This window comes from Peromyscus leucopus, chromosome 4 (genome assembly GCF_004664715.2).
Source record: "Peromyscus leucopus breed LL Stock chromosome 4, UCI_PerLeu_2.1, whole genome shotgun sequence".
Classification (NCBI taxonomy): domain Eukaryota; kingdom Metazoa; phylum Chordata; class Mammalia; order Rodentia; family Cricetidae; genus Peromyscus; species Peromyscus leucopus.
The window spans coordinates 22,038,937-22,061,054 of record NC_051066.1 but is presented as its reverse complement, the minus strand read 5'-3'; the positions used below and the strand labels follow the sequence as shown (position 1 = coordinate 22,061,054).

At 37.4% G+C, this 22,118-nt stretch overlaps 1 protein-coding gene across 3 annotated transcripts in view; it reads right to left on the bottom strand.

Annotated features, from left to right (window-relative positions):
- Nucleotides 1-22,118, bottom strand: part of Arhgap15 (Rho GTPase activating protein 15) — a 602,692-nt gene that overhangs the window by 240,573 nt on the left and 340,001 nt on the right. For all 3 annotated transcript variants that reach the window (XM_037204746.1, XM_028881759.2, XM_037204747.1), the window contains one exon: nt 13,155-13,277. In XM_037204746.1, coding sequence (XP_037060641.1) covers nt 13,155-13,277 — 123 coding nt within the window. The remainder of the gene's footprint in view (nt 1-13,154; nt 13,278-22,118) is intronic.

Here is a 22,118-nt window from a genome sequence, read left to right as displayed (position 1 = left end):
AAACACTTTATTCTACCTAATATTAGCCCCCAAAATTGAATGACTAGGCATCCCATTGTGAGAGGCCATTTTGTATCTTGCACATTTCCTGGGTTAAGGCTGCTCTTCAGACCCAATGATTATCCAGGCAATGGGAATTCTGGGATGTGAAGGAGCTATAGAGATGGGATGGACTCCTCAGCTGAAAGTGTCTACTGAACACAGAATGACTGCAGAATGATGTCTACCACCCTTTATGTTTTCCTGTAAGTGTTGATATTAGCAGAAGTACTGTCTGTAAACTTGCTGAAGTCAATGAGAGTTCTAAGAAAGGACAAAGGGTACATGTACTACAGCTATATCCTGGGGCTAGGAATGAATTCTGTTTAGGAAAGAGCTTTAGACACAAAGAAATCAAGAAATCGAGCAATTTCTCACCTTGTGAGATTCAAAGCCTCAGAGTGATGCTATGGGTCTTTGAAAACCATCTGCACATGCACATGGGGAAGAGCAAAGAGCAATCTTCTTGCATTCTCTGTTGCACACAGGATCAACAGGAGGGATTGAGCATGTGCGGGCACCTGGGAGCTTCTGCAAGTTTAGTTGCTCTAGGCAGAAAAACAGCTCACTCTCAAGGATGCTGTTTGCCCAGTTGTAGTGGTATTCTTTCTTTGGTCAGCGTGTAGATAACACTGTCTAAAGGAGGAAATAAAGGACAGGAGGGCCACATGATAGTCCTCATTCTAGGCAGTGTACTCTAACAACTCCTATTGGTAACTGGGAAATTGTGTTTCTGCAGGAGAGAGCCATTCACATAGTTCTGTTAGGATTTTATAAGATTCAAGTAAAACTAGGTCACAGCACCTAATGCAAACAGTTCAATGATAGCTCTTTCCAGTCTTTCCATCAACCTTCTAGTGGAGATGGGCGTGTTGTCTGTGCACATGCAATTGCTGAATTAGAATGTTCTTCTGTAGCAGAGGTGAAAAGGCTGATTTTGCCGAAGGGAGGCACAACTTACTTATCTTTGTGACCCTAGTAATTACATATTGTTTGGTACATGATAAGTCCTTAGTAAATGTTTTAAAGTAAATAAAATGCTAAAAAATTTCAACCAATAGAAAAATTGTACAAATAAGCCTTTTGTACAAGCTTATTTAGCTTAGAGTGGTCCAAAACACCTACAACAAACCATTGTTAAAATGAAATCCTCAGCATTTTAGCCTAACCAATCACTGTGTTCTCAAGGCTATCCTAAAGTAGCACAACTCAAATGTCTTGTCCATTTCTTTCTCCAAAGTCCAAATGCTGTAACTCAGAGACTTAGCCTAAAGAACAAGGGATAAAGAAAATATTAATCTTCCCCATCGTTTCTGCTTGTAATTTCCCCCAAATTTGTGACCTGAATGCTCCTTAAAGCATTTGATATATTACACTATATTTTTGAACATTCATCTTCCTCATTCACATTTGGGGAGCTTTATGGAGGTTTATACCCTCTAGTAACACAACGTTTTGATGTATATATGTCAGTAGGCAATCTGAATAACTATCAGAACTAAAGCAGAAAGAAATGCAAGCCCATTCTCTGATTCATCATGAAGCAAGGTCCACACAATATTTAAGATGCTGCCTTAATTAGTGGAGTGTCACAATCTACCAGGATCAATCAGTTTTGACAAATAAAGAGTGTGTTCTCTATGATCAGGAGAATGCTATATACCAGCAGGATGAGACTTAGAAGCAGAGCATAAAATTAGTAGTCAGTATTTGTTACAGTAATTGCTCTTTATAAAATGTCAACAATCCTAAGAGGTATTATTTGGAATGTGTGAAGACAGATAATTTCATCACCTTGCCCAAATTTACAAAACATGTAAGCAATAAAGATAAAACTAGACTTCAAATCTATTTTAAAATTCAGTATCTTGATGGTTCAAAATACACTCTTTTCCTCAATAAAAACAAAACTAAACAAAACAGCAACAATAAAATAAGATTGTCCTCTAACTAGAATAGCAAGAATCTTGGCTAACCTGTACTTTGCCATTACCTAGCACCTTATCAGTTACCACACTCAACGAGAGAAATCAATGTCCAAATATGTAATTATTTCAAATGTGCCTAATATTGCAAAGCTAAGTATAGCTTTTATGATTATCACTTTCTTTCAAGAAAGAGATGAATATTTTTTTTAGATGTCTTTTGAGTCTGAGTCTCAAGTCTGGTTATCATGGGGATGGTAGGCTTATGTCTTTTCCAGTAGAGGCTATTTATGACCTTTAGAGGGTACACTTGCCTAACCAGTAAGGATTCTTAATTTCAGGTCCTAGATGAGTGCCAAAGGTCAATGTCTGCACATGAACCTGAAGGTCAATGGCCATGTCTACAGCAGCTTTTTGGAGATTCACATCTGGGCCACCAGGAAGTAACCTCAGACAAGGCTTCATCTAGGCTTTTGATAAAATTCACACTGTAGTTACTGATTGTGGGTATAGAGAGATGTCTTTGGCTATAACATGGAAAATCTTTCCACTAAGATTTTACCTTGAAGTGCTTATTTTCATTCATGGAATTCTCCAGGCAATGTATCCCAAATCCTTCTCCACTGAATTATTTTGTCTTGAACCAAGTCTGTGTGTTCTATATTCACCACCAGTCACTTGTGTTCTTTCACCCTCTTCTGGGGCAAAGGCATATTTCCTCCTGCAGTATCCTGATCTGTAAGCAAGTTTTTATTTTCCAGCTCTCACACTGAATAGTCATGTTGGTAATACTTTCTACATGTCACTGTGGCATCTTGAGTTGAGTTCCACCAACCTTATTTACATGCCTACCCATTTATGCTTCTATGTTCAACTGTATATTGCCATAGAGTATGTTTTCTTCCAGACTACTTACTGAACCTACAAGCATCTCAGTGTGTATCCCTGACTGGGTTGGAATTCAATACATTAGCCAGGCTAGCCTCAAATGCATAGATAAGCCCATCTCTTCCTCCCAAGTGCTGTGCTGAGGTTAAAGGCATATGCCACCATACCAAGTCTGGAAGTCTGTTTGATGACGGGTTTAACCTGCTTGTTTTTCTAATATGTTTTTTCTTTATCAACTGATAATTATGTGAACAGATTCATAACCAAAACATGCTCTATTCTTTTGGCATGCTATTTGTCTTTAGAACAACACTAAATGAGGTCCTATCAGACCCTTTACATAATATTGAATAGTGCATACCAATTAATTATAAGAAAAAAATTGGAGCATGCTTAAAGCCTTAGTGCATTTGAAATGGGGAGGTACACAGTGTCCTGCCCTTCACAAGAACATGTATGAGGGGGTTCAGGGGTATTGGCTTTTCTGCCATTTAGCTTATTTGGAACCTCAAGATATTAAGATATCCTCTGGACATTATTTTCAGACCATCTACTTTTTAATTTCTGAGCCTCTAGTCATGTGACAGATTTCTTCATTGTGAGGTTAACTAAGGCCAGGTCTCTTCCCACTCTATCTTTTCCTTTTCTCTTATGAATTTGAGTTGTAAGTTCAAAGGGACATGTTAGAAGTGATATATTCTAGTTAACAGCTTTCACATGTGTTTAACTTGGATGACATCTCCTCTAAAATTTCCCTCCTGTCTAATATGGTTAGATAAGAAAATCATTAAAGTATTGGAGTTCAACAACCATTGAAAGAAATTGGAATTCATCTTTTGCTCTTCTTTTAGGGGCATCATGTCCTATGGAAACATCGGTCTTGGTGGTAGGTTCTTAGGTGACTATCTGCACAAGGTATCTACCATAGCAAAAGCACAATCCAACAGTTGTGTATATCTTAGAAAGGTGTCAAGCTAGGTAATTTAATGATTTTGTCTAGCTGTAGAGAATAATTTGGGCAAAATTCAAGAAGTAGACAGTATCCAAGATTATACTTCTGAACAAAGTTTAAGAATTAAATACATAACAGATTTTCTTACACATATCAACCAAAACATTCATGATTTATTTTGTTTCCTGAATTAGAACATCATTTATGTTTGGCTTTCTTGCATGTCTGAGCTAACATATAATTTTCTACTAAAATTATTACCTAATGTATTTGAAACTCTTGTTTAAAACTAGGCAAATAATTGCTGTGAAATTGGGAATATGCTAATGGGCAGAGTGATTTAGATTTTTATCTCAAAATATTAAAGTGAGATTGGTATATATTATTCAGCTTTATACTTCCTCAGCAGATTCAAATGCTTTCTTGGTTAGCTCTATGAAATGTGTGTAACATTTTTTAATGGAATATCAAAGGTAAGATAGCAGAGATATTTGAATATAGAGCATAGTTAAGGCAGAGAATTGTATAGAAAAGGCCTGGATTCTTGGAAAAATATGTTATAGAAGGCATGTATTATAAACAGATATTTCTTATAAACTTTAAATACTTCTGAATTCTTTTCTTTACTGGGTCTTTTCCCCAGCTACTATTAAATTGTAAAAACACATTTAATAGAACTTGCTTTGTGTAAGGTGCAGCTAATTTTAGGAGGAAGAAAAAGTTTCCCTATTCCTCTTCTACATTCTTCTCTTTTTCTTGTTTGAGAAGAAAGATATTTAAGACATGTTTTTAAATAATGGAAACAATAATAACATTTCCCAGGGAAATAAGGAAGTGAGGATGAGGTTTTGTTTAACTTATCTGTGATAAGGCACTTAGGGCCTCTGGCTTTTATGAGTTAAAGAAAGAGCTATACAAGACACTCCAACCCTTCTATTATGACAGTTTATGCTTCCTATACAGGTTATTTAACTCAAATGTCTGGGAAATAGACACAATTACCACCTTCTGGAATGCTACTTAAGTTAAACGTTCCCTACAGCTTAGAAACCTACTGTACAAAATATAACTCATTTTATGAAGAATTATTTCTTCTTTAAGCTCCTGAGTATTTTTGCACAATTTAAAATTTAGACAAAGATTGCTTGAAAGTAACTATAGTAGAAAAAGAAAGAAAAAAACATTTCCCACAGTACTGGAGTCTCTTCCTGAGAGTTCATATGTCCTATGCCCATGTACATTTTAATCATGCACTCTTTCAGCTGTTATCAATTTAAAACCAATGAAACTCCCACACTGAGTCCATTTGAGCAGTCAATTTTAATATCTCCAGGCATCTGTAGTTATTCTGAATGGGCTGCAAAAGCAGAGCTAACAAGTTAAGCTCTACCCATAAGTCGGCACAGGCTGGTAAAGCATACATCAAGCACAGACAGTTAGTCAATACTCCAGTGTGAAAAACCAGCTAGCCACTTTAAGGAGAGCAATATATTCATAATATGCTCGGCAGTCTGCTTTGCATTTCTTTCTTGATGGCTAAGGGTTCAGCTCTGTCATCAACAGGCTGGCTTGCAAGCACCCTAAGAAGTACATTTAAGGAAAAGCTGGTTACTTTTGGGATCTGTATGTAAAGTTTTTAAAAAATGGGAATAAAGGAAGAGGGAATGTGCCTTTTGTGCCTAAAAATCTAGAAAGTGTCTCAAATGGTCGCCTTTTTTTTTTTTTATAAGAAAATAACCATATGTTCTGGATCTTTGAGCACGGCCTCTACTTCAAATATTATGTCACTGTCAGGCCATGTGTCTCAATGTTGTGTTTGGAAAACATGGCTGCCAGAAATACCTCGTTCCCTCCCAGGAGTGACTGCAAGGCAGGATCTGCCTCCTGCAGACAGAAGATGACATTGAAGGAGGAGTATTCCAACAAGATCAAGGCAGTCACCACTTCCATCAAACCGTTCCTAACTTTTGGGCGATGGAGCCCTGGGGGAGGGAGTGCAGGGTGTTTATGACATTTAGCCGCTTTCCCAGAACTCTTTTATGTACTTTTATCTTCAAAAAGAAAGAACATATTAAAGAGACATAGCTGAGGAGGAGCAATACTACATAAAGTTTATGTTTTCCGATCTGTTGCCCCAGAAAATGCTTTGATAGTACATACTTGGAGCAACACAGATCATTTCAAAGAATATCTGAGAGATACACCTCTCCATATTGTAGTTTGGCTGGCATGGAGAGACAGATAATTGTGATTAATCAAATTCTGGTCAGACATATTGACTTCCTGCCACAGACAAAAGTAACAATGCAGGAAAAAGAGCATTTGCAATTGGGACTGTTTTCCTAATGAATAAATTTTACAGGGGCTGGCTGACGTATTTTCTTTTAAGACTGCTTCACACCATGTTGCCCAGGCTGGCTTTGAGCCCCTGGGCTGAAATGAGCCTCTTATAACAGCCTCCAGAGCATCAGGGGCCCAGAGCAAGCACCACTACACCTGGCTTGAGTGTGGTTAATTTTAAATCATTAATAAGGTAGAGCAATAAAACAGAAGAAAGTTACTTTATTTAGAAAAATAGTGATGCAATTTCTTTATTTTTGTTTTGGAAATTTATGGGGTATTGTTGATCTATTATAGATGGAGTGATTTACTATAGATATGAATTTGGGGTGTTTGTAAGCCAAACTGTCAGTGATGCTAAAGGATACTGAGAACACTCCCTTAATCTTAGGATATGTCAAGATGAAATGTTGACATCAATACTTCCTTGCTTGTAGCAGTCTAGCACATCTGCTGAACATTGTCCCTGATGAGATACTTGCTGTGAGAGCTCTGGTGTGGGTGATTTTTAGAGTCACACTCAACATATACATGCTATAGATTCTTAAATCTTACTTATATCATGCATAAGGACAGGGTAGACCCCAATTCTCAGATATGTGGTAAATTCATCTGCCTGGCTGCATATAAAACATTTATTTCTATATTTGTTCCTTCTCTAGATCAGGATAAAATTATGCTTCAATCTCCTGGAATTAGTAACTTAAAAAAATGAAATCAGCAACTAACACTTTGTATGGAGAGTAGAATTATAAAAACTATGGGGAAAAACTCAGTATTTAGAACTGGCTTTGGATCTTGTTCACAGGTCCACAGAGGCCATGGGAAGGTGGGAAGGGGGTTCTGAGTGCTGACAAAGGTCTTATGTCTTTTCAGAGAGGAAAGATTTAGATATGATGAGAGGCACAAAAATATTCATGAACTGCTTGTGCAGCAGCCTTCTGACACCTGAAAGAAACAGCCTATCAGCCTGACTTTTGGTCATCTACAATTAGTCAAGAATATATGCTTTGGAGAGTGTTATCCACTTTGGGTTGTGCAATGATTGGCTGTTTTGATCATAAACACATATACACAGATATATACCCATACACACTTTGAGTTAGTGTAACAGTGTATGCTTAAAGCATGGCATACATTCACAGGATGAAACCAAGCACAACACTATCTACTACTGCTTCCTTTTTTGGTCCTCATCTTCAACTTCTTTCATTTTCAAATTTTATTTATTTTTATTTTATGTGTATGGGTGCTTTGCTTACATGCATGTCTGCACACCACAAGTGTGCAGTTCCTTCAGAGACCAGAAGGTGTCAGATCACCTGGAGCTGCAGTGATGCCAGGTAGGTGCTGAAGATTGAACTTGTGTCTTCCAAAAGAACACCCAGTGGTTTTAAGTACTGAGACATCTTTTCAGTCTCTCTACTTCTTACTTCACAGAAACCTGACAGTCTTCCAGATGGAAGAATCAAATACAAAATTCCTAACTGGTCCTAGAATTCTACTAGCCCTAAAGAGTATATGTCTAAATTCTCTATATAATAGCAATGTGTTCTGTCAGGGGATGGTGCTTGGAAATCATTGACTAAAAGCCAAATAACACTTTTCTCTAAAATTTTCAATTCATTTTTGGTCAAACCCAAGCTCATGGATCTGGAGGGAAGAATATGTATATATAAATATATGTTATATTCTTAAATAATATTACATTGTGCTGATATCTGTAAGAAAAGTCTCTTCCCATAAAAAAATAAATTCTTGAACCACAAGCGAATCAATTTCTTAAACTGGCTCATTGTTTTTCTCTTACCTAACTAGATATTTCCATTTCTGGATCTCATTTTCTTTCATTGTCCCAAAGTTGATATGTTTTTAATATCCCATAAGACCTGATCATTTCCTCCCTGGTTAACAGGCTGTTAAAAGACATAGCCTACCCAGGTGCATGATTTCCAGAATTTCTTCATTTCTCATGGTAACCCAAATTTTATTATTGAACAAAAGCTAGCTATGTGGTACTCTATTACCGATACATTTACTCCTAAAAGCCTTTAAATAACAGAAACTGCCCAAGACCTATTAACGCAAAGAAACCAGGAAGCTTGTAGGCCAAGATAAAGAAGCTTAAGGTTGGCTATTAATTTTGGCTAATATTAAATCATGACATAGCTCACATATAAGGATCACAGTTCAATTATACACCATAAAGAAGTTTGAAGAAAAGAAGATTTATAAGATATTTTTAAGCACATTAGTGCATATTGTGGAAGCTGTGAGAGTGCTTCATGCCCAAGTAATGATGGACCCACGCCCTAGTGTATAAATCCAAATACAATTATTCTCAGCCTCATAGTGAGAGGTGGCAAAGTTGAACATGTCTCTACTGAAAGCTGCCTTGTACTGATGCTCAGATAGATTTTTTTCTGCTATTAACAGTGTGATAACAAGGTTATTCTGTCATCTATAAGTTCTACAAAATTATTTAAAAATACTTTCCTTTAACTCAATTGTTTTCCTATTCATAACCCCACCTGGGAAACATAGGACTGACTTGTATTTGCAGTATGAATCGTGAATATTTATTTCTCAATAACTGATACATTTTACAAAAGCACTGTGACTTTTCAAAGACATTTTCTTCTTTGACAGCAATTTGAAACAATTAGTCGTGCTTGTGTGGGTAATTACTTAAATGTCCCTGCAGTCAACTGACATGATGCAAGTGAATATAACTGGGAAAGAAAGTAGCACATGCCAACTTACAAATAAAGATTACACACTTTATTTATTTATTTATTTATGGGAAGAGACTTTTCTTACAGATATTAAGAGAATTAAAAAGACAAGCCCAAGTTCTCAGCTCACTTTTCTTGAAACTGGTGTGCTCAGTGTCCTTGCCTTCCTAAGGGATTTGCCTGACATTTGAGCAAAATAATTGATTTGATAGAAATACAACAAAATAAGTAAACAGAAGGACTCAAATGAAAAGAATGACTCCAAGAATGAAAGATAGTATTTCAAAATTTAAAAAATCAAAATTTCAAAAATCTCTAATTTATGTCTTGATATAAGTTAAAGAAAAAACATACACATATATGTAGTTTTACATCAGTGAAAAGAAACATACTAAGTGCTGAGTGCTTAGTTAGTGACTGTTGCCAAGGGATCACCAAGTTTATTCTCATATGTGGAAGAGAATGAGATATGCAAAAAGGACAGAGAAAAAAATAAAGAAGTCCAGAGAAAGAATTATTGCCAAACATATAATATAAAGACTGAGGTGTAAGACCGAGAATTCTTTCAGACTAGGAGAAAAAGTAAGACTGGAATAGCAATTCATTCTTGTGATCTAACAGTGAGACAAGAACTCAGAGAGGAACAGGACACACGTGGGAGGAATGTGTCAACACCCAAACAAAGAGAAGAGCATTTCAGAGTTGAAAGGAATCATTATCCTCGGGATTAAGTGCTAAGCAGAATATATTAGACAAGTGTTGTCAACTATATACATTATCTTGTTTATAAAACTTAAACACAAAATACCAAATAATTTTAATTTAAGAGACAAAAAAGTAACCATTACTATATAAAGGTGAACAATTATAAAAGTAGAGCATTTAATTCTATCTTGTAGAAGCAGTGGAATTTTATATCCAACTGAACTACTAGTACAGTATATGGGCATTAGCTGGGGGATGAATTTAGTAATAAAGTGCTTTTGTACTATGAACATGGCTCTGGGTTTGATCCCAAGCAACACACACTTGCACACACACACACACACACACACACACACACACACACACACACCAAACAAACAAATACAAGCCCTTGCCCCAGTTGGGTTGGTGGAAATCTGAGGTCTTCTTTCAAAACAGCCATACAATCAAACAAAGCCTCCAAATGGTAGGGTAGCTATATTGAAGGTGTTTTCAAAATGAGTTAATGATTCTCGTTTCATATAATAACAAACAGATTAGAATAAGAAGCAGTAATCATGAAGTTTGCAGGTGAACAAATACAACCCAGAACACTCAGAGCAAAACCAGAAGGTAATGAGACAGCATTCCAAGCTGAGAATGCTTTATGAATTTAGAAGATATCCAGAGGAGAAAAGAAAGGGTGGTAGAGTAGAACAGAGAGAGATGAAAAAGCAGTTGATGGAACAAAAGCCAAGTTAGCAAGACAAGAAAAAAGAGAAGAGCTGCTGTGAGTGGGAGCTGCACAGAAAAGTCACAATTAAAAAAAAATCATATTGATTTTAACTGGTTAAACATAACCTTGGGAAACAAGGACATTATCCCTTGTGGGACCCGTCAGCCAAGGCATTGTTCAAGAACTTTGAGAATGATAAAGCAAGATACTACAACATTAAAGATACAAAAGATACTGACAGACTAGTCAACATCGAAGATGTGAAAGATATTAATGAACTAGTCTGCACCCACACAACCATCACACAGATATGGAGCTCACCTCCAGAAGTTCCGTGAATAGAAACCATTGTGACATTCCCTTAAGAGCAAAGTGGGAGTGGAGCTAGAAACATTGTCTAACACCACACATTCTGAGATTCCTCTGTCATCTTTAAGTCTTTAAGTAGATTCATGTACTAATGATTAAACATAGAAGCAAAATTAATTTCACTTGGGTTCCATAGAAAGATGAGTAAAACAATTTTCTAAGCACACAGTTCTATTATTTTTTATATCAGGAAGCATTGGGTGTTCCTAAATAAAGCAACAAAAGCCCAAACACTAAACAATTGTTACCTTTTCTAAAAGCTCTAAACCCAAATGATTCCTATGCATGAATATCCAATGCCATTACTTGAAAGATTACAACAGAGAAACTTGGATGAAATTAAAAGAGCTATTCAATTCCATAAATGAGTTGCAGCTATTTGCAACCACACCTATTACCCTAACATGCACCTCTTTGCTCACACTCTACATATTAAACTGATTCAAGTTGTGTGTCCAGTGTGCAGCTCATTAACAAACTCACTGAAAAGGGCTCCTTCCTCCCTTAGGCAATGCAAATCCATTTGGGCAATTTCAGAGGTTATCTGTGACTTGCCATTATATTTGGTATCACTGTATTTTTCCCAATAGCTATATTTTAAAAAATTATAAAATTCCTCCATATCAAGTCACATTCCAGATCTAGATTTTAGCCTGTGCAATCACATCCTGCCAGGTCTCCATGATTCAAAGAATAGGTTTTACATAAAGGGCATGGGACTCTGTGTGCTTTGTGGACATTACACTGAGCGCCAGATTCTACAAGGCACTGGCTTCTGTCCTCACAGTGGTGTTCAGTGAGGATTGGTTAAAGTCAGAGCTCAGTCCCCTCTACCTTTGGAAACAAGTACATAAGAGAGCAAACACTGAAAAGTGGTCAGGGCCCTGACAAATCAACTCTGGGTATGGAGAGTCGGAATGGAAGGACAGCTTACCCAACTATGGCTGTGGGTCTGATCTCCACATCTAGAAGGTCACTTTAAAGAATGAGACACAAACACTCCTTAAAAAATGCATCATAGATTCATTTATAGAGAACATTAGCACTCTTTCTAAATATTCTTCCCCCTGAGAGAGTTCACTTTTTTTTCTTTTCTTTTCTTTTTCCCTGCTGGGTGAAATTAGGAGTTTAACAATTCATCTTTTATTTTATGTGATTTTTCTTAAGTGATTAAAATTTTGATTTTACCTTCTCTCCTAACTCTGTCTTAACTATGAAAATTGTGCTGAAGTGCTGTATTTGACTCGCCAGATACTTTTAAAAATTGGTTTAATGCCATTTATCCAGCTGGAAAAAAAATCTCAGCGAAAGCCTTGAGAAAAGTTCACAGATAAAATTGAAACAAGCCAGGAAGTGACTACATTTGCATAACTTGATCTGTATTTGGAAAAAAAGATGCCACTGAAGACAACAATGGAAGCTTATCAAATCAGAATTACACATAGATTTTCCATAGCTCTGCTAATGAATACTGACTCATCGGTGAGCAATGATGAGACCTCAATGGGGCTCCAGATAGGAAAGCAGGCATACATCAGTTTAGAGCAATTGTATTGCTCAGAGGCTGCAAATTCAGACCATTCTAGAGGGCGCTGGTGAGGCAAATTTGCTCACCTGATTGGAACCAGATCCTACCATTGAATGAAGAAGCTGTCCATTTTACTGCAGTCACACACACACACACACACACACACACACACACACACACACACACACACACAAATTTAAACTTTAGGTGAAGTTGACATTGTGTGAGTTGCTAATGAATTTTCTATGTCTCTTAAAAAGACAGATAACTTACACCTGAGTCTTTCTAAAATTAGATTAACTATAGGATAGACTCAAAGGTAGAACTGATTGAAGGTTACTCAATGAAGTTGACTTGGCAGTGTGCTGTTTTCCCAAGGTGTGTATAATTATTCCCATTTAACACATGGGGAAGCTGAGGTTCAGGAAATTCCCTTCTACATTGTCAACAGGATTAACTGGTAGATACAAAGCCTGAATTATGATTATTGTAATACTTGGAACTGTCTTTCCAATACGTTGCTAGCACAGTTTAGAATTTTTTTTCTCTACCTGAGACATATTTGCAGAGGTATCTCCTTCATGTTGAACTGTCATCCTCTAGGTGTCTCTGGTTTTCTTCCTAGCATTCTCTAAAACTCTGGTTTCAGTGACTAGATCCCCTTATTTAAATCAGGACATATTTGACAGTGAAAAGGGCTACTGATATTAAGTATGCTGGAACAACAGATATAAACAGTACAGACCCATGGGAACATGCTGTCATTCTCACGGGCCATCTCCCAGGACATCACTTCTCTGCTCCCGGTGCAGAGGCCAGGTCCTCCGAGGCCAACTCTGGGTATTTCTTTTCTCTATAATCTCACACCACCAACTTTATTTACTCAAGGGTCATTTTTCTGGACAACTGTATTTTCTTCTGTTACAGAACAACCCGCGAAAACTACACTGTCCCATACCTTTAATGATTCCCTTTTCTTGCAAAGTTTTTAAAGAAGGTCTTCGAGAGATAAACTTCTTCAGTCTGCTCTTCACACGGTTTTTGTCACTTGTATCAGAAGCACTGTGATGCAGCCGGAACACTGGGGATTAAAAACAAAGTTAGAATTTTTTAAAAAAAAATTTTTCTACAGTTTTGCTTGTGATTATTACTTTGTGTAAAAACAAGTGAGAGAAGTTACAGAGTAACCACCTGGATGGCAACCAGGGCCCTTCTGTCTAGGTAGGCCGGAGGAATAAAATTTGTCCACACGAAAGCATTGTGCTAGCGTCACCCAATGTGCCAAGAGAAAGGGGCTAGCTACAATTCATTTCTATTTCCACTCCTTATGTTTAACATAGAAACCTTCCTCTAGAGAATTCTACTTCCTTGTATCTAAATTACAGCCGGAGAAAAGGAACCTAAATTGGCGGACTGCTTTAGCTCTGTTAATTTCAATTAATGTTGATTACATTCTCTATCTATATAAGGTGTTGTTTTGAAAGTTTTGCATGCCCAAATGATTTTGTTACTCTTCTTTTTTATATTAACTCATGTGATTTCTTTTCCTGGGATGCAGCCAATTCTTATTCAAATTCATAAAATTTGCCTCAGAATTTTTCACATTCCTCTAATTCCTCTGCCCTCAGATCTTAGTTCTATTCTCAGTCAAGTGTGTGTCAGACTCAGTCCCGAACAAAAGCCTCTGATCATTACACTCCATACTGAGGATTGTGAATTCAATGACAAATGTAACCCATAAGCTCTGGGCTTCCGTTGAGACTACAGTCCAGCCGTATTCAAAGGCTGTTATTATTAATTACTGTTGGCAATTTGATATGTCTGTGAGATAAGATATATTCTAGCTCTGTCTCCACTATTTTAACCCAATTATCGACAAAAATGCATAGTCTGTTTTTAAAATCTGCCTTGTTCAGAGGGTGAGGAATCCTGTAATCAGTCATGGGAGGGTATATCTGCATCCTCCGGAAGGATGCAGCTTGGACCCCAGGCAGGAGAAAACTTCAGTTGGCAAGGCTAGAAGGCAAGAATGAAGCATCCAGCTGAGAAGGCAGAATGAGGTGAAGATTCTGCCTACCTGGTAGCTGGACAGATGATGAGTTTTGTTTTAAAATTAAATTTAAAAAATTGGTTGAGAACTGAGATAAGGTGCTATATAGAACTGAAACCAATGCTTGTCATAGAAAAAGATCATAATATACCTAATTTTACCTGAAATGAAGTTTTCAATTATCTGTGTTTTAGGCTAGGTGAGTTTTGTTGTAGCTATAAGGGACGTTTTACATAATCTCTGTAGGTTGCCAGCAGTACCTCTTCATCAGGGGTTGCAATCAAAAATACCTCTAGACATATCCAAATGTACCTTGGAGTGAGGCAAAATTGTCCTTGCTTGAGGATTATTGCCTAAACTAATTGGGACATTAATATGGCACACTTAAACTCTCCTTTCTTGGTGGTGAAAGGTTCATCAGCACATGGAGAGAACAGCTTACATTCCAGCCTAGCCATTGCAGTGAACCTCAGTGGTATATGAGTAAGACTAGTTAATACCATAGTTAAGACTACAATACTGGGGAGAACGGTAGAGTACTACTACAGCATTAAATATTATAAATATTTAACTATACATATTAAAACATACTGTAATCAAAGGTTCCAGGTCTGAGTTCCTGTGTATGAGGCTAAAGAACACTTAGTGTCTTTCAAAACCACATGTCTTGGGGAGATTTCATTCTCAAGTCCACCTTGGTAATTGTATGGAACAACTGAATTAATTTTTTCCACGTTACACACACACACACACACACACACACACACACACACACACACACGCGCGCGCGTGCGCGCACACGCGCGCGCGTATGTGTGTGTGTGTGTGTGTGTGTGTGTGTGTGTGTGTTTGTGTATTATATTGTTTTTAATGCCACCATCTAGCTCCACATGTGAGAGATGTCTGTAAGGTGTATTGGATTGTAAGGGAATTGGAAATGGGTTTCTAAATGTTTTATCTTCTTTCATTCTTACACATCTTAACAGCATCATGGGTAGGATTACACAGTTTTTAGCAGGGGCAAACTCTCCAAAGGTGCTTATAATGATGATGTTCCTGAGTGTCAGCTTGCATTTCCTGAAGTCATAAATAATCATCCTTGGACGAGTCAGATCGCAAGGCCTTTGCCATCCTTGCTTTGCTCATTTTGTTCTAAGGGGAGTTATGAAGACGTTAAAGTCAGTAGAAGACTGTAATATATAGCATACTTTTTATTAACCAAATAACTTGAAAGAAAGTGCTATAAATACAAAATAAAAATGTAAGAAACGCTTGGCTATGAAGACAGGTCCATCCCGGGGCCCTGCGAATGGCAGTAAAAGCCTTTGAATATTGTGGTTTACAAATCTGATTTTAACAGCCAAACTTATAAAACAGTTTATGCTTTTCTGTTGTCAAGGGAGAAGAACTTGCCAAATTGTTCATTTTAAGTAAATACAACATAAGCAATTAAGGAAAGCAAAGTTTAAACACATGCCTGTGATAATCAGGACAGCTCGCTTCTGATCTCACTACTGATCCCACAGAACAGTCTTCCTTTCATTTTCCCACAGCACCCAATGACCCCACACATACTTTTAGAAACTTGTAATCACACAGTGCAAATAAAAGGACACTTTACTGGAAAATACACAGTGTGGTACAATAATCCATCATTTATGAAAAATAGAATTCAGCCTTTTCTTTTTCCTCAGAGATTTAACTACTTTTTGAGGGTGAAACTTCCTGCAGTTTGAAGATTTATGTTAAGCCAATGAGCAGTTTTTTTCCATTCCCATTTAAACATTTTATTTGAAAATGAAAAGAGCTGAAAGAGATATGGTTTGAATTCTAAAGCAGTTAATCTGATTTACAGAGGAGAACAGGAATTTCTCTTAATTCTGTATATTGTCACCTCCATGTAAGTGAGCTTGACTGCACATGCTTTCTGGGGTCTCTGGAAATAAAGTACAATTCCTTTATGTTTTCCTCTTACTTCTCCACTGATGGTGATATTTTCTTTGAAGCTCAATAGACTATTTTTCAAAGACCAAGAATTTTAAAAACAAACAAACAAACAAAAAGCCAAAAAACAACAACAAAAAAAACAGTATGCAGTTTAAGTCTCAGCACACAGAAGCGTGCAGCCCTAACTTTAAACACGATTCTTAACCAGTTGAGAGATTTAATTGGTGCTAAGGCATATAGGTGCTGGGGTCTTGGGCTTTGGAAGGTGTTAGGATAGTGGGCTTTCTCAGATGATCTTTAGTTAATAGCGTTTTGTGTGACCGTAAACGTGAGCTCAACATACATCTTATACCCAGGCCAGCCACTGGGGAGTTCACTGGTGCCTCTCCTGCTCTTCTTTCCCACAGTAGTAATGGAGGGAAGGGCCACACAGTGTGGACGATGGTCATCTACTACCATTCTATTAAGGGTATGGGAACCACAAAAGAAAACCCCAAATCTTCCAGAATCTAACAGTTTGGATAATATAATCCAGGATCGTGTATCTGCCAGAACTTTGCTTGCTTGGGACTTATTTTGAAATATTTCCTTTTCCTGCCAAACTGCTGTTCTCGCACTATTCCCATGTCACAATTACATGTTTTCATTGTTATTTTTTTATATTTGGAAATTCTAGGAGAGTTAAGGCTTCAGAAATGTCAGTAAAAGGGAGAGGAGTTGCTACCCTCAGAAATACAGCATTGAGCACCTCTCAGGACTACTTCCTTTCATTTTACTAATAAAGCTCTATGTGAATCAACCTCAGGTGTGGCTTAAGAGTCCTCTTAACAGCCAAGAGTCCCCAGCACTTCAGTTTCCAACAAGAAGGACATCAGGGCATCGCTGGCAGGAATGGTCAATGCAATCAGTCTAGCGCCCCATGGTGTCCACAGCAGGAGATCCAGAAAGAAATGTCAAAAATAAGGTCAAGCCAGGCTCTTTATTCTCAGATGTTCTGAGGTACTTCCCAAACCATCCCAATGGCTGTCCTAACAAGTGTGCTGTTGTCTCAACTCAGGTTTTCCAACACAACTTTCTTGTATTTGGGGTTGTTCTGTATCGATACTTTCTTAGCAGTACGTTACTCAAAATTGGTGGAAAAGAAAAAGGAATTCACCAAGTTTCTTTTTGGCGTTTGTATCTTTCTTCCCAAGGCATACACATTTGGGCTAATGATGGGACTGGAATTGACATGCTTTCCAGCACGTCCCTCTCCTGCAGGCGGTTTTAGACACACAGGTTTTATATGATACTCCCTGTTCTAGAGGGGAGAAAAGGGGAAGGTTTAGGCTTCGTATACTGTTGGTGATTTAACATCTCCTTTTTCCACATGTTTGATATAAATAGAAGCCATAATTTCGGCCCCCAATATACAGTCTGAGAAACTAAGTTATTGAAACTTTAAGTGACTCACTCAAAGTACAAATCATGATTAAATCTGGAAATAATTAGAAGAGTTAATGCAGGGAATTTTAACAGCAGTACTTTGTTTTAACCGCTTAATTCCCACTTAGTCATTGTAAAAATACAAAACAGACGATTTGATTCATAATGGAAGGGTATGCATACATCATTTATTCAGTGGTCTATATTTATGCTCCATACCCTTTTATGGAGAAGTGAGAATTCATACAGTGAAATTGTTTACTTTTTGAATAAATTTTCTAGCTAAATAGTCAAGTCTGAACTCATTTTTATAATCTCAGTGTTATTAAAGAGATGTGGGCTACTATAATTCAACCATATGTAAATTCCATGGGTACTTTTCCCAGTAATATGTGTATACATGTCTTCTAATGAGTTCATCGTCTGCGAATTACTCATTGCTGCAATGTGCAACCTTTCTTCCACGACAGATTTATCAAGTTTCTTTTTATGATCTAGAGTTAAAAAAGATCTTTGCACTGCTATTTGAATTTATACTTGGTTTCCAGAAAAACAAAAGGGAAAAATAGACCTTAATAGCTTCCATCTACTGGATATGTAGAGAAACACAACGTGATTGTTCCCTAAAATAGGATCATCAACAGGATAAGCTATGGGTTTAGCTCATTAAAACATTCTTTTATCGACTAGATATTTTATCTTGGCTCCTCATGATTTGACACAGTGCCAGTAAACTGTTCTGAGAGCCACTCACAACTTTGATAAATTTGTTAATAAAGTAAGTGGCTCCTGAGCTAAAGCAGTAGCTGATTTTAAAATTTCAATTATGAGAGAGAGAGGTAGCATGGGTCATCAATCCAGACAAAAGGTACCGTGTAGTGGAAACCTGTTTTCTATGAGCAAAGGTGGTATGTTAAAAGCAGGAATGGGTACTGCCGTGATAGAAAACAGGCATAGCCAGATTAAACAAAGAGCCTGACAGAGAATGTGAACATCAGTCTCCAAAGAAAGAACACTCTGGACCATGGAGTTGTAAGCATGGTAATTAACAGCATAGCAGAGTTCTAGAAAATTCCCATTTAGACTTTTTGTGAAAAAGTAAGCAGTGTTGCAGAATAAAATAAAATTTGTGTTGGAAGTTTTTGATTATTTCAAGGCCACTCTGGCCCAAACCCTAGGATCCACATTGCAAAATTGGGGGTGGTATTTAAACTTTCTCTCAGTGTTCACATTCACAATGAGAGCTCCCAGAATATACTGTGAGTGTCCATTAGGTTCCACACTCCTGAAAATGGGTAGATATGAATTTTAACAGGTATGGAGCAGGGTGACAGGACTGTGTAGTTTTCCTTTAACTATCAGAATTCATAGCCTTTCAAACGCTACAATATATCTTTAGAAAAGAATATGCTATTCTGTATCTATAGATTTTCAAGCATGAAAATTGAGCCAGAACAGAAATTCACATACCACCACATCATCTCCACCACCACCACCACCACTACTACCATCACCTCCACCATCACCATACTCACATAGGAAGAGTATGGAGTGAGACATGTCTTAAAAATCAAAATAATCATTAGTTAGAATAAACACTTAAAGTTTAAGATGTATTTGAATAATAAAAAAAAATTATGGGGCTGATGAATGGACTCTGTGGGTAAGAGCCTTGCCGTGCAATCATTAGGATCTGAGTTTGAATGGCAAGCACCATATGAAAAGCTGGACCTGGTAGCACATGTCTATAACTCTAGCCCTGGGTGCCAGTGGAGGTAGGTGAATTTTTGAAGCTCACTCATCATCTAGTTTTAAGTCAACTGCTGAGCATTAGGTTGAGTGATAGACTTCACTTTAATATATAAAAATATAAGATAATGACCTTTAACTATACATATTAATTACTAAAGGCACACCCAAAAGTAAATAAAAGAAAAATATATAACACATGCATATAAGCATACATCTAGATTAGAAATAGAAATGATATGGATGTAGATGTAGATACAGGTAAAGGTACAGGTGGAACACCTGTGTTACAATAGGTATAGATGTATATAGAGATATAGATGTAGATACAGGTATAGATGTAGATTTAGGTCTAGATATAGATGTAAAGATGGATACAGATATAAATTACTGAGTTATCTAAAACAGTTTCAGTTCCATTTTTGGTTAGCCATTCTGGTTATTAGGATAACAAGAATTTATTCCTAATAATGACCAATGTTTTTGGAGTGCTTGTTATATGCTAAGGAACTTTGTAAGCAAGGTGTGTCTTATTTAATCACTATAACCTTTCAATGTGGTAGATTCTATCCTGATAATTGCCTATTCTTCATGTTGAGAATCTAAAGTTCTGAGATCACGTAATAGGTGGGCAACAGAACCAGAATGCAGGGTTGCTTGAGTCATAAACCAGTGTTCTGCCTTTCCATTTTCCAGCATGTTATTCAATGTCTAATGACACTAAAAAATATCATTGTCTGCCTTGCCTTTCTTCAGTACTTCTGATAAAACATTTTAAATCCTCTGCTTCACAGGAACTGCAGACACTAGAGCTTGGTGGTGTGTATTTTTGTAGGCCTGAGAGGAAAGAGGACTGCCTTGGGTGAGATGAGTAAATCGAGGGACAGCAAAGGAGCTGACGGATGAACCATCTTGGGACTGCCAATCTTAACCACTGAAGAGGGCATCTGGTGGTATAATCACTCTGACAGAGGAAGCTGTATACTGCAGCAAGGCTGCACACTCACAGGGGAATCACTTAACTGTTCTCAAAGTGGCTGTATGAAGCAAGCCAAGACTGAGTATCAAAGGAGAGCTGTAGATAAAGATTTGGACTCCCTTTAAAAAAAAGTAGCTAGCAATCTATCCCAATATCTCAAGCTCTATTCGAGATGCCATACGTGACTTTCCCAAGGCTGACATACTGACATACCTAGCCACAGCATCCTTTGTAAGTTCTCCACTCTAACTCTTGCCAGGACATCTCATTTTCCTCTGTGCCCAACCACAGAGGTCAGAATGACTTATATCATTCATATAATCCTTGCTTTGCAGGATGAATATTTGATTTCAATAACAGTATTTAGTGGGAAAGCACATAAGAACTATTGATGTAATTTCCTCCCAACTTTTTATGTTTTTCCTTAAAACAACGACAAAAACAAGTGGTGCCCCTTTCTCTTTCTCATTCTTTCACTCTCTTATGAATACTATAATATTTCAACTTGTCATTTAACATGGCATCTTATTTAAACTACACAAGGGGTTTTTATTTATTTATTTTTTGTGTGTATCTTTATTCATTAAATGAGGCTAACAATATCCATACCAAAGACTGCTGTGCAAGAAAAATGCCCTGATATAGGCAAAGCACACAGCAGAATGACAAGTGTGTGCTAAGCATTCAGTCTATGCTAGCAATTGTTGTTACACTTAAGATTGTGGGTATTGTCCTGTACAGCTATGACTGTACCCATAGTCAGCAATAGGCAGAACAGGTATAAAACTCCCACTTCTCATCCTACAGCACAGCATTTAACATTTTCAACCTTTACTGAGCATTTACTATCTATCTGCTCTCATTAGAGCTTACTCTTGGCGGCTGCATGCTTAAGCACACATTTATTTATATATATGCACATGTATGCATATGTACACCAGTGTTTGTATGTATACATTTAAATGAACTGTTCTGCACCTCTCGATTAAAGAAAAATCTTGAATATAATTCCCAGAGTTACCTGTGATTAATATCTGCCAGGTAGACTGCATTTCAAGACAGCGCATGTGTTAAAACGATTGGGTTTTGAGACGCTATCTGTTAAAGACTTTCTGAACTGTGACAGTGGATATTGACAGTGCTTGTCAGACTAAACCACTATTGATTGGCTCACATCATGTGTATAGCAAAACCAATTTCTTTCAAGTGCTTCTTTCTAACCAAAATACATTATTGCAGCCTTCCTCTCTGTTTATCATAACACCCAAGCTCATAGTATGTAGCACATCCAGCAAAAGGGTTTCACGACGAGCGAGGCAGCAGACACAGCAGAGACAAGTGAAGGCACTTAGGAATCCAAAGACTCACACACTGCAAGTTGCTATTCGTTTTGAAAATATTGATTCCTTGCCGTCTTTGTTTTCATTTTACAGTCGTCGTGAATAGGGAACAATCACGGGCTAACAGTGCTTTGCTGTTATTTACGGCCCTGTGGCACTCATGGTTTCTCCTACTGAAAGGAACTATTCCAAGCATTGTGTATATGTTAAAGTTGTGGGAAAGAAAGTGTTTATGCTTGGGTCAGTGCTCCCATGCTGATAAACACACATAACCCTAAACATTCAAGAGTGTGCACACATACACACACACACACACACACACAGAGAGAGAGAGAGAGAGAGAGAGAGAGAGAGAGAGAGAGAGAGAGAGAGAGAGAGAGAAATGTCTCTTTTCCCAAACTTTAGGATATTTTCTTTGCTGAGTGACTTAGG